We start from the raw sequence: 20,851 nt of genomic DNA, 5'->3' as shown, positions 1-20,851 counted from the left end.
TATTTATGCCTCATATAACGTACACTTATTCAGCCTGTTGTTCACTATTCTTGATTTATTAGGGCCCGCATGGCCCATTGCATAAGGACTCCCACAGGGAGTCCTTATGCAATGGGACATAAGGACCTATTGAATTTGTAAGGTTTTATTATTCTTTATTATTATTATTCTGCCGCCGCCTCTTTGAGCACTAATTTGACCCACTTAACATGCTTCAAAACTCACCATATTTGACCCACACATCAGGACCTGCGAAAATTGTCTTTTAATAAAAAAACCGAACCGCAAAAATCAAAATTGCGCTCTAGCGCCCCCTAGGAAAAAAAAAAACTAGACTGCCTGTAACTCCCAGTAGGAAGGTCGGAAAGACATGAAACAAAATCCTCTATGTAGGTCTGACTTAGACCTAGTTCTCATAATTTTACATCCTCGGGCTAAAATCAACAGGAAGTTGGCAATTCCCCCTTCAAGACAAAAAAGTACTAAAAACAGTAACTTTTCCCTCTTTGAGCTGTAATTTGACCCCCTTAACACGCTTCAAAACTCACCAAACTGAACGCGCACATCAGGACTGGTAGAATTTGCGATCTAATAAAAAAACCTAACCCCAAATTTAAAAATTGCGCTCTAGAGCAATTTTTGAATAAAACGGAGAAAAAACTGCTCCTCGGAAGAAAAAAATGACAAAACTGCCTGTAACTCCCACTGGGAAGGTCGGAGAGACATGAAACAAAAACCTCTTTGTAGGTCTCACTTAGACCTACATTTCATAAATTGACAACCCCCAGCAAAAATCAACAGGAAGTTTGCTATTCCCCCTTCAAAACAAATTTTTTGTAAAAACCGTTTCCTTCAAAAACGAACTCCTCTGAGCGCGTTTGTCGTTTCGCCTTCAAACTAACACAGGAGAGAGATTGAACCCTTGTGATTACAATGACAGAAGCGCTTTTTTTTCTAACTGCTCCGGTTTTGATTTTATGACCCTTCAAAGACCCGCTGCGCTGATGCTGCTGCGCTGCTGTTTTTTTAAGATGGCTGCTTAAAAGCAGGAAGCACCAACGTGCCCACACAATGCAGACAAGGTAGGTACACTAGACAAAAGTATTGGGACACTTAGGACTATCACTGGACAAAAGTATTGGGACAGTTAGGACTAGCACCTGCCAAATACGCGGGCCCGACCTTAAATTGCCTTTCAAATGTCTATTCTTGGTGTTGGCTTTTATCAAACAAATTTCCCCAAAAAATGCGACTTATACTCCAGTGCGACTTATATATGTTTTTTTCCTTCTTTATTATGCATTTTCGGCCGGTGCGACTTATACTCCGAAAAATATGGTAATGTAATGTTCTATTCGTATTATATCATTGTGTTGATACTTTTGCATTGTGGGCAACAACAAAAGAAAAAGCCACACTAAAGTTTGTTAGTCCAACACACAAAAGGAAGTATATTTCAAAAAAATGTTTATACTGAAAAGCTGCTTTCATCTTATCTCACACACACATTTGTGAGATGAGGTCATGTGACTTGTTTTGTGCGACAAATGTCCGCATAGCGACAGGACATCCATCCTTGCGCTTCTACTTCCTTCATCTTCTTCCAAACAGCTGGAATATTTTTTCATTTTTTCTCTGAGCTTTTTACAGAAGAAAAAGGACACGAGGGTCTCGGAGCCCCCCCCCCCCCGAGCTTTGCCATAGAACTGGTCCACATGCAGGATGAAGTCCGCTTGTTCTTTGTACAAGTGTGGAGTAATAACGCCTGTATGGACGGGTTGAAGAGGCAGGAGGCGCTAGAGAGTCCGAGGATCAAGGAAAAGAATAAATACAAAAAGAGGTCATGTGACGTGAGCTACACATGAAGCATGTTTGTGTGCTTTTTTTTTATTTGGATTTTTTTTTTTGCAGGTCCACTGTGGTGTCCTCTCGATGATGATGATGATGATGAAGAGTGGGCGGGGACACAGGACTGTCTCTTTAAAACATCTAGAAAAAAGGTGCGTCCTCTAGCTAGTAGACAGACAATATTCATTTTGGGGGAACACGTTGTCCGAGAATAGGGGCGCGGTTAGGCGGAAGCTCGCCATTGGCCTGTCGGGTTGTGGGCGGGGCTCAATCAGTAGACCCAGGAGACGGGCACCCATTGGCTGCTGCTGCACACCAACTCCACCGCCTCCTCCAGGTGTCGGATGGTGTCGTCGATCTCGTTGTTGATGATGGTTTGGTCGAAGTAGTGAGCGTAGGTCTTCTGCAGGATCTCAGACTCTTTCTGCAGCCGCTGGAGGGACTCGTCCTGCACGGGTCACAAGTCAGCTCTTATCGTCCCAAAATCACTTTTTTTTTTTTTTTTTTTTTCAAGCAACTTCAATAGGAAATGGTTTGATGGCGCTAGCTGCAGGGGAAAATGTTTGAAAGGCATAGCAGAAGATTTAAAGCATTAAAAATCAGCATTTTTAGGGCTTTTTAAGAGCGCGTCCTACATTTCCATTTTTGTGCCGTTCTTGAAACAAATCTAAAAAAAAAAGTTATTTGGACATTTTATATTTATCAATTTACAACTTGTATTTATCACATTATTTTTTTACATAAAACTATGATGTTTTTTCTGTAATATCAGGATTTAATTTACACCCTAGTTCGAAACTCTATCTATAGTCTCATATTCTAGTTTGAAACCCTATTCATAGTCCCATACCTAATGTGAAACCCTGTCCATAGTCCCAGTCCCTAGTTTGAAACTCTATGCATAGCCCAATACCCCGGTTTGAAACCTTAACCATAGTCCCATACCCTATCCATATTCCAAGACCTAGTTTGAAACCCTTGAGTCCCATACCCTAGTTTGAAACCCTAACCATGGTCTATAAACCCCTGGTTTAAAACCCCTAAACATAGTACCATACCTAGTTAGAAACCCTATCCATAGTCCCATATCCTTGTTTGAAACCCTAACCATGGTCTATAAACCCCTGGTTTGAAACCCTAAACATAGTCCCATACCTAGTTTGAAACCCTATCCATAGTTCCATACCCTAGTTTGAAACTCATGGTCTAAAGCCCTGGTTTAAAACCCTAAACATAGTCCCACACCTTAGTTTGAAACCCTATCCATAGTCCCATACCCTAGTTACCTTAACCATGCTCGAAACCCCTGGTTTAAAACCCTAAACATAGAGTTTCAAACTGGGGTGTGGGACTATGTTTAGGGTTTTAAACCAGGGGTTTAGAGCATGGTTAAGGTAACTAGGGTATGGGACTATGGACAGGGTTTCAAACTAAGGTGTGGGACTATGTTTAGGGTTTTAAACCAGGGCTTTAGACCATGAGTTTCAAACTAGGGTATGGAACTATGGATAGGGTTTCAAACTAGGATATGAGACTATAGATAGAGTTTCAAACTGGGGTGTGGGACTATGTATAGTCTCATATCCTAGTTTGAAACCCTATCCATAGTCCCATACCCTAGTTACCTTAAACATGCTCTAAACCCTTGGTTTAAAACCCTAAACATAGTCCCAGTCCCTAGTTTGAAACTCTATGCATAGCCCAATACCCCAGTTTGAAACCCTAACCATAGTCCCATATTCCCATACCCTAGTTTGAAACCCTAACCATGGTCTAAACCCCTGGTTTAAAACCTTGAACATAGGGCCACACCCAACTCTATTCATTGTCCCATACCTAGTTTACAGAATTTTGACCGTGATTGCAGTACCATTTCTGGCCACATTACTACCCTAGTTTTTTGTAATATTTTATATTTATCTCATGCAATTTACAACTTGTATTTATCACATTATTTTTTACATAAAAAACTATGATGTTTTTTCTGTAACATGAGGATTTAATTTACTTTTCGTGATGTAACCACTTTCCCTTTTTTGTGTGCAAAACTCTAGATCAGAGGTGTCGAACTCATTTTAGCTCAGGGGCCGCGTGGAGGAAAAACTATTACCGCGTGGGCCGGACAGGTAAAATCATGGCATGATAACTTAAAAATACAACCACGACCACTTCAGATTGTTTTCTTTGTTTTACTTCGGCCCAAAATAGAACAAGCGCGTTTGTAAAATGTACATATCACAAATAATCCTCTTGACAAAACACTTCTATAGTAAGTTAAGTACCAATGATTGTCACACACACACTAGGTGTGGCGGAAGTATTCTCTGCATTTGACCCATCACCCTTGATCACCCCCTGGGAGGTGAGGGGAGCAGTGAGCAGCAGCGGTGGCCGCGCCTGGGAATATTTTTTGGTGATTTAACCCCCAATTCCAACCCTTGATGCTGAGTGCCAAGCAGGGAGGTAATGGCTCCCGTTTTTATAGTCTTTGGTATGACTCGGCTGGGGTTTGAACTCACGACCTACCCATCTCAGGGCAGACACTATAACCAGTAGGCCACTGAGTAAAATTCTGAGGAAAAAATGGGTGCAGTTTCAAAATCAAAATGAACTTAGACTTCATATCAGTGTATCTACAAAGCAATTCAACTTTAAGTCACAGCCCATCTAGGATTGAACAAAAAACAACAAAATAAAAACTCTTCTGTGTATCAACGACCTCGTTTGTCATTTCCACTTATTAATCCTGTGCTAACTCAACCAACCTTACCAACTGATGTAGAAACTACTCAAGAGGGTTGAGTTACTCCCTGCCTTCTAGGCATCACTGGGTATCCATCGGAAAATAAAAACTTTGCAGTGTGTGAACAGTTTCAACGAACTAAAAATAAAAGACTGAAAGTATTGCAGTAAATCACACACTGTTGACTTTCTTTAAATTTGCACAGAAGACAATAATGTCCACAGAAGTATATCAATGTGCTTTGTCTCATGCAGCATTTACCAATTGTTTATTTTTACTCCTTTTTGTTTTGCGTTGGGTGTACCTCTTGCTTGGTATAATAGTCTAAACTATTTGCTTGCCTAACAGAATTGCTATGGCGACATCCAGTGGACACATTTAGAACAGCAGTTTCTTTCAATTGAAAATGCAGCTCAAATTTACCCTAAACAAACTCATCTTGCGGGCCGGATTTAACCAGTTCGCTAGCCTGATCCGGGCCGCATGTTTAACACCCCTGCCCTAGATAATGTCAACTTATTTTTTGAACAATATATTACTAAAAATTCTACCAATTTGTGTATAGATTTTTTTCCCCGAAATATGAATTATCATGAAATCTTCTTAAAGTTTTCATTATGGCTAAATCTTAGGGGTGTCACGGTACACAAAAATTTCGGTTCGGTACGTACCTCGGTTTGGAGGTCATGGTTCGGTTCATTTTTGGTACAGTAAGAAAACAACAAAATATACATTTTTGGGTTATTTATTTACCAAATTTGCAAAATCTTCCACCAAAAATATTTTTCTTAGTGGAATATTTGTTGTGAAATAATGGGAACCTTGGATAGGTCAATAATTCATAATAACATTAATTTTGATTCAATATTATGTTTTGAGCAATGACAGTTTGAAAGAAAGAAAAACAGCTTTGTTTTATTAGTCAACATTGCAACTTTTTCTAAATTACATTTAACCTTTAAGCTTTTTTATTTCACTTTTGTTATGTTTTTGTTTATTTTAACAGTATTTTTAGAATGTGCCGTGGGCCTTTAAAACATTAGCTGTGGGCCGCAAATGGCCTCCGGGGCACACTTTTGACACCCCTGCTATAGATAATAAAAAATTAAATGTGATAAATCTATGGATAAAAAGCAGAGCCTGGCGACGCATGCGCGTTTATAATAACTCTCTCTCTCTCTCTGTCTCTGCCCCTCCCTCACCAATGCTGCTGCACGCACAATTTGTTTTGTTTTTAACCCCTTCTTAACCGTGAACGTACATTGAAAATACACGCAACCCTAACTCAAAATGCCGGACATTTGAGGCATTTAAGAAACTCCGCCCTGACAACTCCGCAAAAGAGGACATGTCCGGTGAAAAGAGGACGTATGGTCAGTCTATCGTAGCCCGTTAGCTGCTAGCATGCCGTGTGTTGTGCCTCGGTGTGCATTGTTTACACAACGCATGTTACGCTACTTAATATGTCTGTGTGGAAACTCGTTCGGTACACCTCCGAACCGAACCGACACCCCCGTACCGAAACGGTTAAATACAAATACACATACCGTTACACCCCTACTAAATCCTTATAAAATGTTGTATTTTTGCAAAATTATGTATGTAAATATATTTCAATTTTATTTTAGTTAATCATTTGTTTTGGTTTGTTTTTATATTCTAGCATTTTTGTCAATAATATTTTTTAGTGTATGTCCATATTTCTTGTTATACTCAAATATTAAGCCCCATTTAGTTTGGTAAATTTAGGAATTTTTTTACTGATTATTTTTCTAGCAATATTCACATTTTATTTTGGTAAAACTTTGTTCCTAAATTTTCCACGTTTAACAACTATTTTTTATTTTTTTTTAATCCCTGTAAAATGTCATCATTTTCATAGAAGATAAATAATTTTCCGCGTAACTTCTTGACTTGATGGCCAATTCTGTGGTAAAAGTTGACCATGCCTTAGTGCTGATTGCTCAGACTTGTGTGACACCACAGACGTGCTGACTCAGCAGAGGAGGAGGGGAAAAAGGACACACAGGTGGACAAGGACTGGCTAACGGCTAGCGGGCGTTACTCACAGGCAGCGTGCGACACCACCTTGGTGTCTGAAGGGGGCGCCAAAGAAAGACATGCATTGTGCAGAGATAAAGCAGGAAATGAAAGATGGCGGCATGCACGCGGACGCACGGCCATGCTGGCTGGAGGACGCCGACATGTCCGCGGTCCTAACGAATGTTTGTACCTCATCGATGCCCGGCGTGATGGTTGGCGCGGCGATGAAGACGACGTAGGGGGCGAACTCCGCTGTGCGAAGGACCTTCAGCGCCTGGTGGACACAGGATGTTACTGCAACACACACACACACACACACACACACACACACACACACACACAGAGGTGGGTAGTAACGCGCTACATTTACTCCGTTACATCTACTTGAGTAACTTTTGGGATAAATTGTACTTCTAAGAGTAGTTTTAATGCAACATACTCTTACTTTTACTTGAGTATATTTATAGAGAAGAAACGCTACTTTTACTCCGCTACTTTTATCTACATTCAGCTCGCTACTCGCTACTAATTTTTATCGATCTGTTAATGCACGCTTTGTTTGTTTTGGTCTGTCAGACAGACCTTCATAGCGCCTGCGTTTCACCAAATGCAGTCACTGGTGACGTTCACTCCGTTCCACCAATCAGATGCAGTCACTGGTGACGTTGGACCAATCAAACAGAGCCAGGCGGTCACATGACCTGACTTAAACAAGTTGAAAAACTTATTGGGGTGTTACCATTTAGTGGTCAATTGTACGGAATATGTACTGTACTGTGCAATCTACTAATAAAAGTTCCAATCAATCAATCAAAACTGTGAAGGAAAAAAGATTTTTTTTTATTTCAACCGTACATCCCGTCAAAAGCCTAAAGACTGACTGCACAGTTCCTGTCTTCACAATAAAAGTGCCGCTCCATTGCGCCTGCGCTTTCAAAATAAGAGTCTCCGAAAGCCAGCGCAAACAAGCTAGCAAGCTACGGAGTTTGCCGCCAATGTATTTCTTGTAAAGTGTATAAAAACGAATATGGAAGCTGGACAAATAAGACGCCAAAAACCAACCACTTTCATGTGGTATTAGACAGAAAGGAGTAACTTTTTTTCTCCTCCATTTGAAAATGTGGATGTTATCATCACTACTGTCTGATTACAATCAATGTAAGTCATCAGAATCAGGTAATACACCAACTTATATTCTTGTCTTCATGAAAGAAAGGAATCTATATGTGTTAAACATGCATGTATATTCATTAAAACACCTTTAACATGTAAACAAAAACGGCAAAATAAATAAATATAAATTATATACTGTATATATCAATGTATGTATATATATATATATATGTGTGTGTATATATATATATATATATATATATGTGTGTATATATATATATATGTGTATTAGAGATGCGCGGTTTGCGGGCACAACCGCGGAGTCCGCGGATTATCCGCGGATCGGGCGGATGAAATTAAAAAAAATTAGATTTTATCCGCGGGTCGGGTCGGGCGGTTGAAATAAAATAAAATTAGATTTTAAATAGATTCAGGCGGGTGGCAGTTAAACCAATTCGGAAATATATATACATAGTTAAATGTTGTTACCCACATACGAAAAACGAGCAGGCACCTGCAGCATATGCCACAACAGAAGAAAAAAAAAAAAAAGAGATGGACACTTTTACGGAGCGGAGAAGGGACGCCTCGCCGGGGTCCGGGACCGACGCACGTCCAGGGTCACCACCGCACCGACACCCCGCCTTGTCCGCCTTCGCCGCGGCCGGCGTCACGCGCAGCAGGTAAGCAGCTTACCTGCCCGCCACCCCCGTGGCCGGGGGCTCGTAACAGGGGTCACTCCACGCGCTCCGCCCGCGCAGCTTACCTGCCCGCCACCCCTGTTGCCGGGGGCGCGTAACGGGTCACTCCGCTCGCAGTGCGCTCACGAAAGGGGTGGGGCTCACCCTGGTTGATATAGACAGCAGGACGGTGGCCATGGAAGTCGGAACCCGCTAAGGAGTGTGTAACAACCCACCTGCCGAATCAACTAGCCCTGAAAATGGATGGCGCTGGAGCGTCGGGCACATACCCGGCCGTCGCCGGCAGCGAGACGCGCTTGGAGGTACGCTCAGCGCGGCTCCCATATGATTGCGCACTGGTGTGCGTCTGGGTCGTGACAGCGTGGCACGCAAATGTCTGTGCTGCATTGGATCAGTCTCCTTTCTTTAACAGGCCAAAGCTTTATAACCTCACTAATGCCTTGCATCGTCTATATTAGATATACAACAACGGGCGGGTGCGGTTCTGATCAAATGTTACATCGGGTGGATGGCGGATGGTTGACGACTTTCTGATGCGGTTGCGGATGAAATAATTGCCTATCCGCGCATCTCTAATGTGTATATATATATATATATATATATATATATATATATACTCATCAGTTACTCAGTACTTGAGTAGTTTTTTTACAACATACTTTTTACTTTTACTCAAATATTTGGGTGACTACTCCTTACTTTTACTTGAGTAATAAATCTCTAAAGTAACAGTACTCTTACTTGAGTACAATTTCTGGCTACTCTACCCACCTCTGCACACACACACACACACACACACACACACACACACACACACACACACACACACACACACACACACACACACACACACACACACACACACACACACACACACACACACACACACGCACACACACACACCTGAGGTTCCACGTCCAGGATGGCGACCAGGCCCTGCTGGTGGATCTTGCGAATGGTCTCCAGCCGCGTGCCGTACATGGCGTCCTCGTGGCTGCCGTACTCCAGGTACTCGTTGTTGCTGATGTCCTGCATCATCTGGTCGTGAGACACAAAGTAGTAATTCTTGCCGTTCTCCTCGTCTTTCTTCGGGGGTCTGGTCGTGTCTGCGGGAACGCAAAGGGACAAGACCCGGGTCACATCCGGCACCGCTTCCTGCCAGTTGGCGGCGGTGAGCCGAGCTTACGTGGGATGGGGTAAGCGAATCTGTCAGAATGTTTGGTGATGAGCGTGTTCTTGATGTGTCTTCTGCCCACGCCATGAGCTCCTGGAACGACACACGCTTAGAATGGCCTCACTTCAACTCACACCCTGACCACGAGAGCTTTCCATCACTTTCAAAATAAAGTTCCAAATTAGGGTTAGGGTTTTAAAATTGGGAAAACCTCATTTGAAACCTTGACTCTAATTTGAAACCCTTGTTTGAATACCTAACCATAGTTTAAAACCTGAGTTTGAATCCTTAACCATAGTTTAAAACCCTTGTTTGAATCCCTAACCATAGTTTAAAACCCTCGTTTGAATACCTAACCATAGTTTAAAACCTGAGTTTGAATCCCTAACCATAGTTTAAAACCTGAGTTTGAATCCCTAACCATAGTTTAAAACCTTTGTTTGAATCCCTAACCATAATTTAAAACCTGAGTTTGAATCCCTAACCATAGTTTAAAACCTTTGTTTGAATCCCTAACCATAGTTTAAAACCTGAGTTTGAATCCCTAACCATAGTTTAAAACCTGAGTTTGAATCCCTAACCATAGTTTAAAACCTAAATTTGAATCCCTAACCATAGTTTAAAACCTGAGTTTGAATCCCTAACCATAGTTTAAAACCTGAGTTTGAATCCCTAACCATAGTTTAAAACCTGAGTTTGAATACCTAACCATAGTTTAAAACCTGAGTTTGAATCCCTAACCATAGTTTAAAACCTGAGTTTGAATCCCTAACCATAGTTTAAAACCTGAGTTTGAATACCTAACCATAGTTTAAAACCTGAGTTTGAATCCCTAACCATAGTTTAAAACCTGAGTTTGAATCCCTAACCATAGTTTAAAACATTTGTTTGAATCCCTAACCATAGTTTAAAACCTGAGTTTGAATCCCTAACCATAGTTTAAAACCTGAGTTTGAATCCCTAACCATAGTTTAAAACCTAAATTTGAATCCCTAACCATAGTTTAAAACCTGAGTTTGAATCCCTAACCATAGTTTAAAACCTGAGTTTGAATCCCTAACCATAGTTTAAAACCTGAGTTTGAATCCCTAACCATAGTTTAAAACCTGAATTTGAATCCCTAACCATAATTTTAAACCTGAGTTTGAATCCCTAACCATAGTTTAAAACCTGAGTTTGAATCCCTAACCATAGTTTAAAACCTGAGTTTGAATCCCTAACCATAGTTTAAAACCTGAGTTTGAATCCCTAACCATAGTTTAAAACCTGAATTTGAATCCCTATCCATAGTTTAACACCTGAGTTTGAAACTCAAACCATAGTCTGAAACCCAAACCATTGTCTAAAACCCTAGTCTTGAAGCCTTAGTTTGAAACCCTAACCCAATTTTAAAACCCTAAACATTGTCTAAAACCCTAGTTTGAAACCCTAACCATGATCGAAACCCGGGTTTAAACCCCTAAACATAGTCTCACACCCTATTCATAGGCCCAGACCTAGTTTGAAACCCTAACCATGGTCTATAAACCCCTGGTTTAAGACCCTATTCATAGTCCCAGACCTAGTTTGAACCCCTATCCATAGTCCCATACCCTTGTTTGAAACCCTAACCATGGTCTATAAACCCCTGGTTTAAAACCCTAAACATAGTACTATACCTAGTTTGAAACCCTATCCATAGTCCCATACCCTAGTTTGAAACCCTAACCATGGTTTAAAACCCTAAACATAGTCCAACACCTTAGTTTGAAATAGTGTTGCAACAACTAATCGATTATAAAAATAGTTGGCGATTAATTTAGTCATCGATCTGTGGATCTATGCTATGCGCAGAGGCAATTTTATTTTATTTATTTATTTATTTTTTTATAAACTGCAACATTTACAAACAGCTGAGAAACAATAATCAAAATAAGTATGGTGCCAGTATGCTGTTTATTTTTCAATAAAATACTGGAAAGGTTAGAAATGTAGTTTGTCTCTTTTATCCGATTATTAATCGAGTAATCGAAGTAATAATCGACAGATTAATCGATTATCAAATTAATCGTTAGTTGCAGCACTAGTTTGAAACTCTATCCATAGTCCCATACCCTAGTTACCTTAACCATGGTCTAAACCCCTAAACATAGTCCCACACCCTAGTTTGAAACTCTATCCATAGTCTCATATCCTAGTTTGAAACCTTATTCATAGTCCCATACCTAATGTGAAACCCTGTCCATAGTCCCAGTCCCTAGTTTTAAACTCCATGCATAGCCCAATACCCCAGTTTGAAACCCTAACCATAGTCCCATACCCTAGTTTGAAACCCTAACCATGGTCTAAACCCCTGGTTTAAAACCTTAAACATAGGGCCACACCCAACTCTATTCATTGTCCCATACCTAGTTTACAGTGATTGCAGTACCATTTCTGGCCACATTACTACCCTACTATCTATAGTCCGGTACCCCAGCTGGAGACCCTAGCCATAGTCTCATATCAGAGTTTGAAACCCCAATCATATTTTAAAACCCAAGTTTACTTTGAAATGACATTTTAAAAATCCTAAGCTTAGTTTGAAAGGCATTTAAATGAAGACTGTTAGGGTTTCAGACTAGTCGAGCAGCACAAACATTAAGTTCTCACCTAACAAAACCAGCGTTTTCCTCTTGAAGGCGGGCAGCTTCACCACTTCTTCGTAGGTGACCAGATCTAGTTGGTCAAACACTGAAGGGGCGGCAAACAGGAAGTGTGAGGCAAACAGGAAGTGTCGCTTGTAAAACTGAAGCGGTTTCCTTAGCAACGACCTGACTGGGATGAAGCTCATGCAATGTGATGAAAACAAACACCGCAAAAACAAAAACAAGTTTCATATTTGACTTTTGAATCATGCATGACATGCTGCATTCGAGAAAACTGGGAAATTGGAAATATTGCAGTGGATCTCCAAGCGTAAAAAAATATATTTAAAAACAATATTAAAATAGTAGATCAAATAAAAATAACTTATTTTCTTAAAAAAACGATTCAAATTATTACATTTGAATGATATTAAAAAAAAAATCATATACTTTTTTTCCACATTTTACAAAAATTCTAAAAACACAACAGTAGCTATTAAACCATTATAATACATTAGTTTCCAAATTTGCCACACTTTTTTTTTTAAATGAGTAACATGGTTAAAATCTAAATAAAATCCTCAAATACAAAATCACACACACACACACGCACACGCACACGCACACGCACACGCACACACACACACACACACACACAGTCAATAACTAGTATAGTATAACATTTAAGTGAAAATAGAAATATAGAAATAAAAATACCTGATAGCCATTAAAAAAAAACTTGTATTACTAATTTCGCAAAACTAGTTTTGACTGTCTGCCAACAAACGTCAGCGCTATTGTTAAGTCTATTACGTCAGTTTTTACTTGGAGCGCTGATATTTCTGACTTTCCAGTTTTGAGGAATGCATCATCCTGCAACACGAGCGCTCCTTCATGTGACATTTTCATGACAGGTGGAATATAATAGTTGTCTAACAATAGCCTGACACTGTATCATACTGTACTGTATCACTTACTGTATTTACTGTATCATGTCTGCCATGTTTGCCTCTATTTACGGTAGTTTCAAAAGGTATAATATCTCACAAAAGTCTAGCGACACACAAACACATACATAGGGGTTTAGAAAGATGTAACCTGCAGTGGCTTTTCAAAATAAAAGCCAGAGAAGAAAGTAAAGAGTGGCGTCACCGTGGTTACTTACATACACAAGGTCGTTCGGTAGGAGCAAGCAAAAGAGATGAAAAAAAGGGTTACAACAGCAGATCACACACACACACACACACACACACACACACACACACACACACGCACACACACAGTACATACAGTATGTACAAAAATCGTGTGATGTTTGTACAAACCCCGTTTCCATATGAGTTGGGAAATTGTGTTAGATTTGCAAATCCTTTTCAACCCATATTCAATTGAATGCACTACAAAGACAACATATTTGATGTTCAAACTCATAAACTATTTATTTTTTGCAAATAATAATTAACTTAGAATTTCATGGCTGCAACACGTGCCAAAGTAGTTGGGAAAGGGCATGTTCACCACTGTGTTACATCATCTTTTCTTTTAACAACACTCAGTAAACGTTTGGGAACTGAGGAGACACATTTTTGAAGCTTCTCAGGTGGAATTCTTTCCCATTCTTGCTTGATGTACAGCTTAAGTTGTTCAACAGTCCGGGGGTCTCCGTTGTGCTATTTTAGGCTTCATAATGCGCCACACATTTTCAATGGGTGACAGGTCTGGACTACAGGCAGGCCAGTCTAGTACCCGCACTCTTTTACTATGAAGCCAGGGTTGATGTAACACGTGGCTTGGCATTGTCTTGCTGAAATAAGCAGGGGCGTCCATGGTAACGTTGCTTGGATGGCAACATATGTTGCTCCAAAACCTGTATGTACCTTTCAGCATTAATGGTGCCTTCACAGATGTGTAAGTTACCCATGTCTTGGGCACTAATACACCCCCATACCATCACACATGCTGGCTTTTACACTTTGCGCCTATAACAATCCGGATGGTTCTTTTCCTCTTTGGTCCGGAGGATACGACGTCCACAGTTTCCAAAAACAATTTGAAATGTGGACTCGTCAGACCACAGAACATTTTTCCACTTTGTATCAGTCCATCTTGGATTATCTCAGGCCCAGCCGACGGCGTTTCTGGGTGTTGTTGATAAACGGTTTTCGCCTAGCATAGGAGAGTTTTAACTTGCACTTACAGATGTAGCGACCAACTGTAGTTACTGACAGTGGGTTTCTGAAGGGTTCCTGAGCCCATGTGGTGATATCCTTTACACACTGATGTCGCTTGTTGATGCAGTACAGCCTGAGGGATCGAAGGGCACGGGCTTAGATGCTTACGTGCAGTGATTTCTCCAGATTCTCTGAACCCTTTGATGATATTACGGACCGTAGATGGTGAAATCCCTACATTCCTTGCAATAGCTGGTTGAGAAAGGTTTTTCTTAAACTGTTCAACAATTTGCTCACGCATTTGTTGACAAAGTGGTGACCCTCGCCCCATCCTTGTTTGTGAAAGACTGAGCATTTCATGGAATCTACTTTTATACCCAATCATGGCACCCACCTGTTCCCAATTTGCCTGTTCACCTGTGGGATGTTCCAAATAAGTGTTTGATGAGCATTCCTCAACTTTATCAGTATTCATTGCCACCTTTCCCAACTTCTTTGTCACGTGTTGCTGGCATCAAATTCTAAAGTTAATGAGTATTTGCACAAAAAAAAAAGTTTATCAGTTTGAACATCAAATATGTTGTCTTTGTAGCATATTCAACTGAATATGGGTTGAAAATGATTTGCAAATCATTGTATTCCGTTTATATTTACATGTAACACAATTTCCCAACTCATATGGAAACGGGGTTTGTAGTAAGTAAGAACTTTACACTACTTTATATTAGAAATGACAACAGCGGAGGATGAATATCCCATAACAAGAGGGTAGAGAAAAAGGAGATTATTGACCATGGCGCGGACTAAATGGCGGACACGCGGTACTATTCAGGATTTAAGCAGATCCCAAATACACATCAGCAGGTGCCAATAGGTAAGAAAAGTTGGTTTTGCATAATATTGCAAAACAAAACGCCAGATAATATGTCTGCTAATAAGTGCCATTTTGGAGTCCTTAAACACATCATAATAACACCCGTAAATTGAAGCATAGTACGCCTGACTATGGTAGCCGTAATGCTCCAACAATCCACCAAGCGGTGCGGCTTTATAGCTTACCAAAGTTGTACTAAAACATTTGGACAGATTTCTGAACGCCATGGGTAACGTTCTATATTCTCGATGAAACATCAAAGTGTTGGTGTTGCTTGCTAACCTGTACTGTACTTGCTAGTGTCATTTATTACACACGTGGCTCACCTCCGACAGTGTTTTCTCCCCGCAATCTTTGTCCTAACGGTAGTTTTTACCACCTCCATAGCGAGTCTACTGACAGATATAAGTAAGAACTTTACACTACATATATAAAAAAATGACAACAGCGAAGGATGAATGCCCCATAATGAGGGTAGAGAAAAAGGAAATTATTGACTACGGCGCGGACTACAATGGCGGACACACGCTAATATTCAGGACTTATGCAGATCCCAAATACACATCAGCAGGTGCCAATAGGTAAGAAAAGTTGGTTTTGCATAATATTGCGAAACAAAACGCCAGATATGTCTGCTAATAGGTGCCATTTTGCGGTCCTTAAACACGCCATAATAACACCCGTAAGTTGAAGCATAGTACGCCTGACTATGGTAGCCATACTTGCCAACCCTCCCGGATTTTCCGGGAGACTCCCGAAATTCAGCGCCTCTCCTGAAAACCTCCCGGGACAAATTTTCTCCCGAAAATCATGCGGACCTGAGTGACGTGTCGACAGCCTGTTTTCACGTCCGTAAAGCAGTTCGTCTGCCGTAAACAGCAATGTTGTGACACTCTTAAACAGGGACAATACTGCCATCTACTGTACATGCATATGTGACAATAACATCTCAGGCTTTTAGAGAGTGCAGTGCACAACTGCGCACACAACAAGGAGACCAAGCGGAATGCATCATCAGAGCATGGTTCAGCATGGTTAGAAAAATAGTGACAGAGAATAGAACAAGGATGGACAATTCAACCCTTAACTCAACAATGAGTAGATGAGTGTTATGTGTAAATAAATGAACACTGAAATTCAAATATTTTTCTTATATATATATATATATATATATATATATATATATATATATATATATATATATATATGTAATAAAATAAATATATATATATATATATATATATATATATATACAGTGGGGCAAAAAAGTATTTAGTCAGCCACCGATTGTGCAAGTTCTCCCACTTAAAATGATGACAGAGGTCTGTAATTTTCATCATAGGTACACTTCAACTGTGAGAGACAGAATGTGAAAAAAAAATCCAGGAATTCACATTGTAGGAATTTTAAAGAATTTAATTGTAAATCATGGTGGAAAATAAGTATTTGGTCACTTCAAACAAGGAAGATTTCTGGCTCTCACAGACCTGTAATTTCTTCTTTAAGAAGCTCTTCTGTCCTCCACTCGTTACCTGTATTAATGGCACCTGTTTGAACTTGTTATCTGTATAAAAGACACCTGTCCACAGCCTCAAACAGTCAGACTCCAAACTCCACTATGGCCAAGACCAAAGAGCTGTCAAAGGACACTAGGAAAAGAATTGTAGACCTGCACCAGACTGTGAAGAGTGAATCTACAATAGGCAAGCAGCTTAGTGTGAAAAAATCAACTGTGGGAGCAATTATCAGAAAATGGAAGACATACAAGACCACTGATAATCTCCCTTGATCTGGGGCTCCACGCAAGATCTCATCCCGTGGGTTCAAAATGATCATGAGAACGGTGAGCAAAAATCCCAGAACTACACGAGGGGACCTGGTGAATGACCTGCAGAGAGCTGGGACCAAAGTAACAAAGGTTACCATCAGTAACACACTACGCCGACAGGGAATCAAATCCTGCAGTGCCAGACGTGTCCCCCTGCTTAAGCCAGTGCATGTCCAGGCCCCTCTGAAGTTTGCCAGAGAGCACATGGATGATACAGCAGAGGATTGGGAGAATGTCATGTGGTCAGATGAAACCAAAATAGAACTTTTTGGTATAAACTCAACTCGTCGTGTTTGGAGGAAGAAGAATACTGAGTTGCATCCCAAGAACACCATACCTACTGTGAAGCATGGGGGTGGAAACATCATGCTTTGGGGCTGTTTTTCTGCTAAGGGGACAGGCCGACTGATCCGTGTTAAGGAAAGAATGAATGTATCGTGAGATTTTGAGCCAAAACCTCCTTCCATCAGAGAGAGCTTTGAAGATGAAACGTGGCTGGGTCTTCCAGCATGACAATGATCCCAAACACACCGCCCGGGCAACGAAGGAGTGGCTCCGTAAGAAGCATTTGAAAGTCCTGGAGTGGCCTAGCCAGTCTCCAGACTTCAACCCCATAGAAAATCTGTGGAGGGAGTTGAAAGTCCGTGTTGCCCGGTGAGAGCCCCAAAACATCACTGCTCTCGAGAAGATCTGCATGGAGGAATGGGCCAAAATACCAGCTACTGTGTGTGCAAACCTGGTAAAGACCTATAGTAATCATTTGACCTCTGTTATTGCCAACAAAGGTTATATTACAAAGTATTGAGTAGAATTTTTGTTATTGACCAAATACTTATTTTCCACCATAATTTACAAATAAATTCTTTAAAAATCCTACAATGTGAATTCCTGGATTTTTTTTTCACATTCTGTCTCTCACAGTTGAAGTGTACCTATGATGAAAATTACAGACCTCTGTCATCATTTTAAGTGGGAGAACTTGCACAATCGTGGCTGACTAAATACTTTTTTGCCCCACTGTGTATATATATATATATATATATATATATATATAATAGAAAATAAATATATATATATATATAGCTAGAATTCACTGAAAGTCAAGTATTTCTTATATATATATATATATATATATATATATATATATATATATATATATATATATATATGAAATACTTGACTTGGTGAATTCTAGCTGTAAATATACTCCTCCCCTCTTAACCACGCCCCCCCCCCCCCCCCCCCATCTCCCGAAATCGGAGGTCTCAAGGTTGGCAAGTATGATGGTAGCCATAATGCTCCAACAATCCACCAAGCGGTGCGGCTTCATAGCTTACCAAAGTCGGACTAAAACATTTGGACAGATTTCTGAGCGCCGTGGGTAACGTTCTATATTCCCGATGAAACATCAAAGTGTTGCTGTTGCTTGCTAACCTGTACTGTACTTGCTAGCGTCATTTATTACACGCGTCAACTTGCAGTCCACGCGTGTCACCTACTGGTCACACCTATCATTACGCCTTGTACAACATAAAATTGGCAACACGTCTAGATGTGCTGGTGCGTACCTGCGTTGTGCTTTGCCAAATACTTGTCCTTGTACTGCTTCTTCTTCTTGCCAAACCAAGTGCAGCTGGCCTGTTGCTCCTGCTTGGTCTTCTCCATGGCGATGCACGCCACTCGCCTGACACACACACACACACACACACACACGTCAACATGTCTGACTTGTAGTCGGGGTCGCCGCCGCGGTCTCACCACTCCTGCAGCTCGGGCGAGGGGATGAGACCCGCCGTGCCGTTCTTGGTGTTCTCCAGCTTGCCCTGCCACCAGTTGTGGTCGTCTTTGGAGATGATCTGGATGATGTCGCCCACGCGGAAGCGAACGCCGGCCTCCTTGCAGGGGATGAGCTCGTCTTTGGAGGGGTCGTACTCGAACTGAGCCCTCACGTAGATCTGTGGACAAACGGGACGTGGCGGCGGGTTAACGGCGGACGAGATGTCGGACGCGGGAGGTTAGAGGGACAGCGAGAGAAGAGCGGCGAGGCGGCGGACTCCTAACGAGTGGTGGTCGCGGCACAGGCGTTGTTTGGCCCGTCGCTTTTTGTTCAAAAACGCCGTTTGGGACGCAGAGGCCGATGTCTTACCTTGACAGACATTTTGTCCTTGATTGTAGGTCTGGGTACGATCTAGGATTGTAAAGCAATCACAAACGTCATGCAACCAAAAAAAAAAAGGCTGTGCAACGTCACGTGACACAAGCGTGATGGAGGAGGAGGAGGAGGAGGAAGTGGGCGGGGCTTCGGTGGGGTTTCAATCGGAACAGGAAGTGTTGCTTTAAATACATCCTGGTAATGTCATCACAAGATGGGTATGAGGAAGTGTTGTGGGGCGTGGCGACAGTCTGATTACCAAATGTTGGCAGGGTAATCATCACTACTCTACTGCCCTCTACTGGATGCATGCATCCCTGCAGTCAGTTCAAGCAGCCTTGAAACAGGCAAGAAACCATAGGGAAAAAAAGGTATCATTATTACTAACTTATGAATAAAATTATAATATTATAAATACGACGAATCAAAAATGTTATATTCTCATTCAAAAGTTATTGGTAAATAAAGTCAACTATACACATGTGCGTTACGGTGATATAATTACTATAAATATGTTTTTAAGGAAAATAATCTGAAAGAGAAACCTACTACCTTTATTATAACTATGATTAAAGAATAAATGAAAATAAAATAAGTAGAGATCGTAAAAAATTATAATTGTAAAATAAGATATTAAAATGTAGATAGGAATATAGATTAAAATAAATACAAAAATAAAATTATAAGTATGAAATATATAAAAAAAAGTGTTAACACTTATTAAAAATGCATTGTAGTGTTATCTTTAATATTATAATATAGCTTATCATGAGTGATGATTATTAGAAGTATGAAAGATTAAACATTCAAAAATACTTAAGATAACTAAATGAATATGATGAACAAAACATTTTATGATACATTATTTTAACAAAAAAATGCCCCATAGTGTCATGAAAAAGTTATGGATCAATTAATCAATCAAAATAAGCTATATATAAATATATATACATATATATACATACATATATATATACAGTATATATATATATATATATATATATATACACATATGTATGTATATACATATACACATCCACATATATATATATACATACATATATATATACATACATATATATATATGTATGTATGTATGTATATATATATATACACACATATATATATATACATACATATATATACAGTATATATATATATATATATATATACACACATATGTATGTATATACATATACACATCCACATATATATATACATACATATATATACAGTATATATATGTATATACATATACACATCCACATACATACATATATACACATACATATTAAGTTAAAGTTCCCATATATACATACATACATATACACATACATAGATATATATATACACATATATACATATACATAAATACATATAAATACACACATACGTATATATATATATTATATATAGGATCCTGAAAAAAGTGGACACAATTATAAATAAAAAACACCCTGTGGCTTCTTATAACTGTGTATATATACACACACACATAAATACATATATATACACACATATACGTATGTATGTATATATATATATATGTACCGGTATACGTGTGTGTATGTATATATATATATATATATATATATATA

The 20,851-nt window shown here is 39.9% G+C and overlaps 1 protein-coding gene across 10 annotated transcripts in view; it reads right to left on the bottom strand.

The window, feature by feature from the left end:
- Positions 1-1,269: 1,269 nt before the first annotated feature.
- Positions 1,270-20,851, bottom strand: part of caska (calcium/calmodulin-dependent serine protein kinase a) — a 343,590-nt gene continuing 324,008 nt past the window's right edge. For 2 of the 10 annotated variants that reach the window (XM_061970776.2, XM_061970777.2), the window contains 8 exons: positions 19,248-19,289; positions 18,860-19,056; positions 18,670-18,785; positions 12,254-12,334; positions 9,635-9,715; positions 9,352-9,554; positions 6,825-6,908; positions 1,270-2,296 (listed from right to left, as the gene is read on the bottom strand). In XM_061970776.2, the coding sequence (XP_061826760.1) occupies positions 2,120-2,296; positions 6,825-6,908; positions 9,352-9,554; positions 9,635-9,715; positions 12,254-12,334; positions 18,670-18,785; positions 18,860-19,056; positions 19,248-19,289 (981 nt within the window). In that variant the 3' untranslated portion in view covers positions 1,270-2,119. The remainder of the gene's footprint in view (positions 2,297-6,824; positions 6,909-9,351; positions 9,555-9,634; positions 9,716-12,253; positions 12,335-18,669; positions 18,786-18,859; positions 19,057-19,247; positions 19,290-20,851) is intronic. The other 8 variants (XM_061970782.2, XM_061970785.2, XM_061970778.2 and 5 more) reach the window with 7 other exon arrangements.

Source organism: Nerophis lumbriciformis, linkage group LG13 (genome assembly GCF_033978685.3).
Source record: "Nerophis lumbriciformis linkage group LG13, RoL_Nlum_v2.1, whole genome shotgun sequence".
Classification (NCBI taxonomy): Eukaryota; Metazoa; Chordata; class Actinopteri; order Syngnathiformes; family Syngnathidae; genus Nerophis; species Nerophis lumbriciformis.
This window is presented reverse-complemented; position numbering and strand designations above follow the sequence as displayed.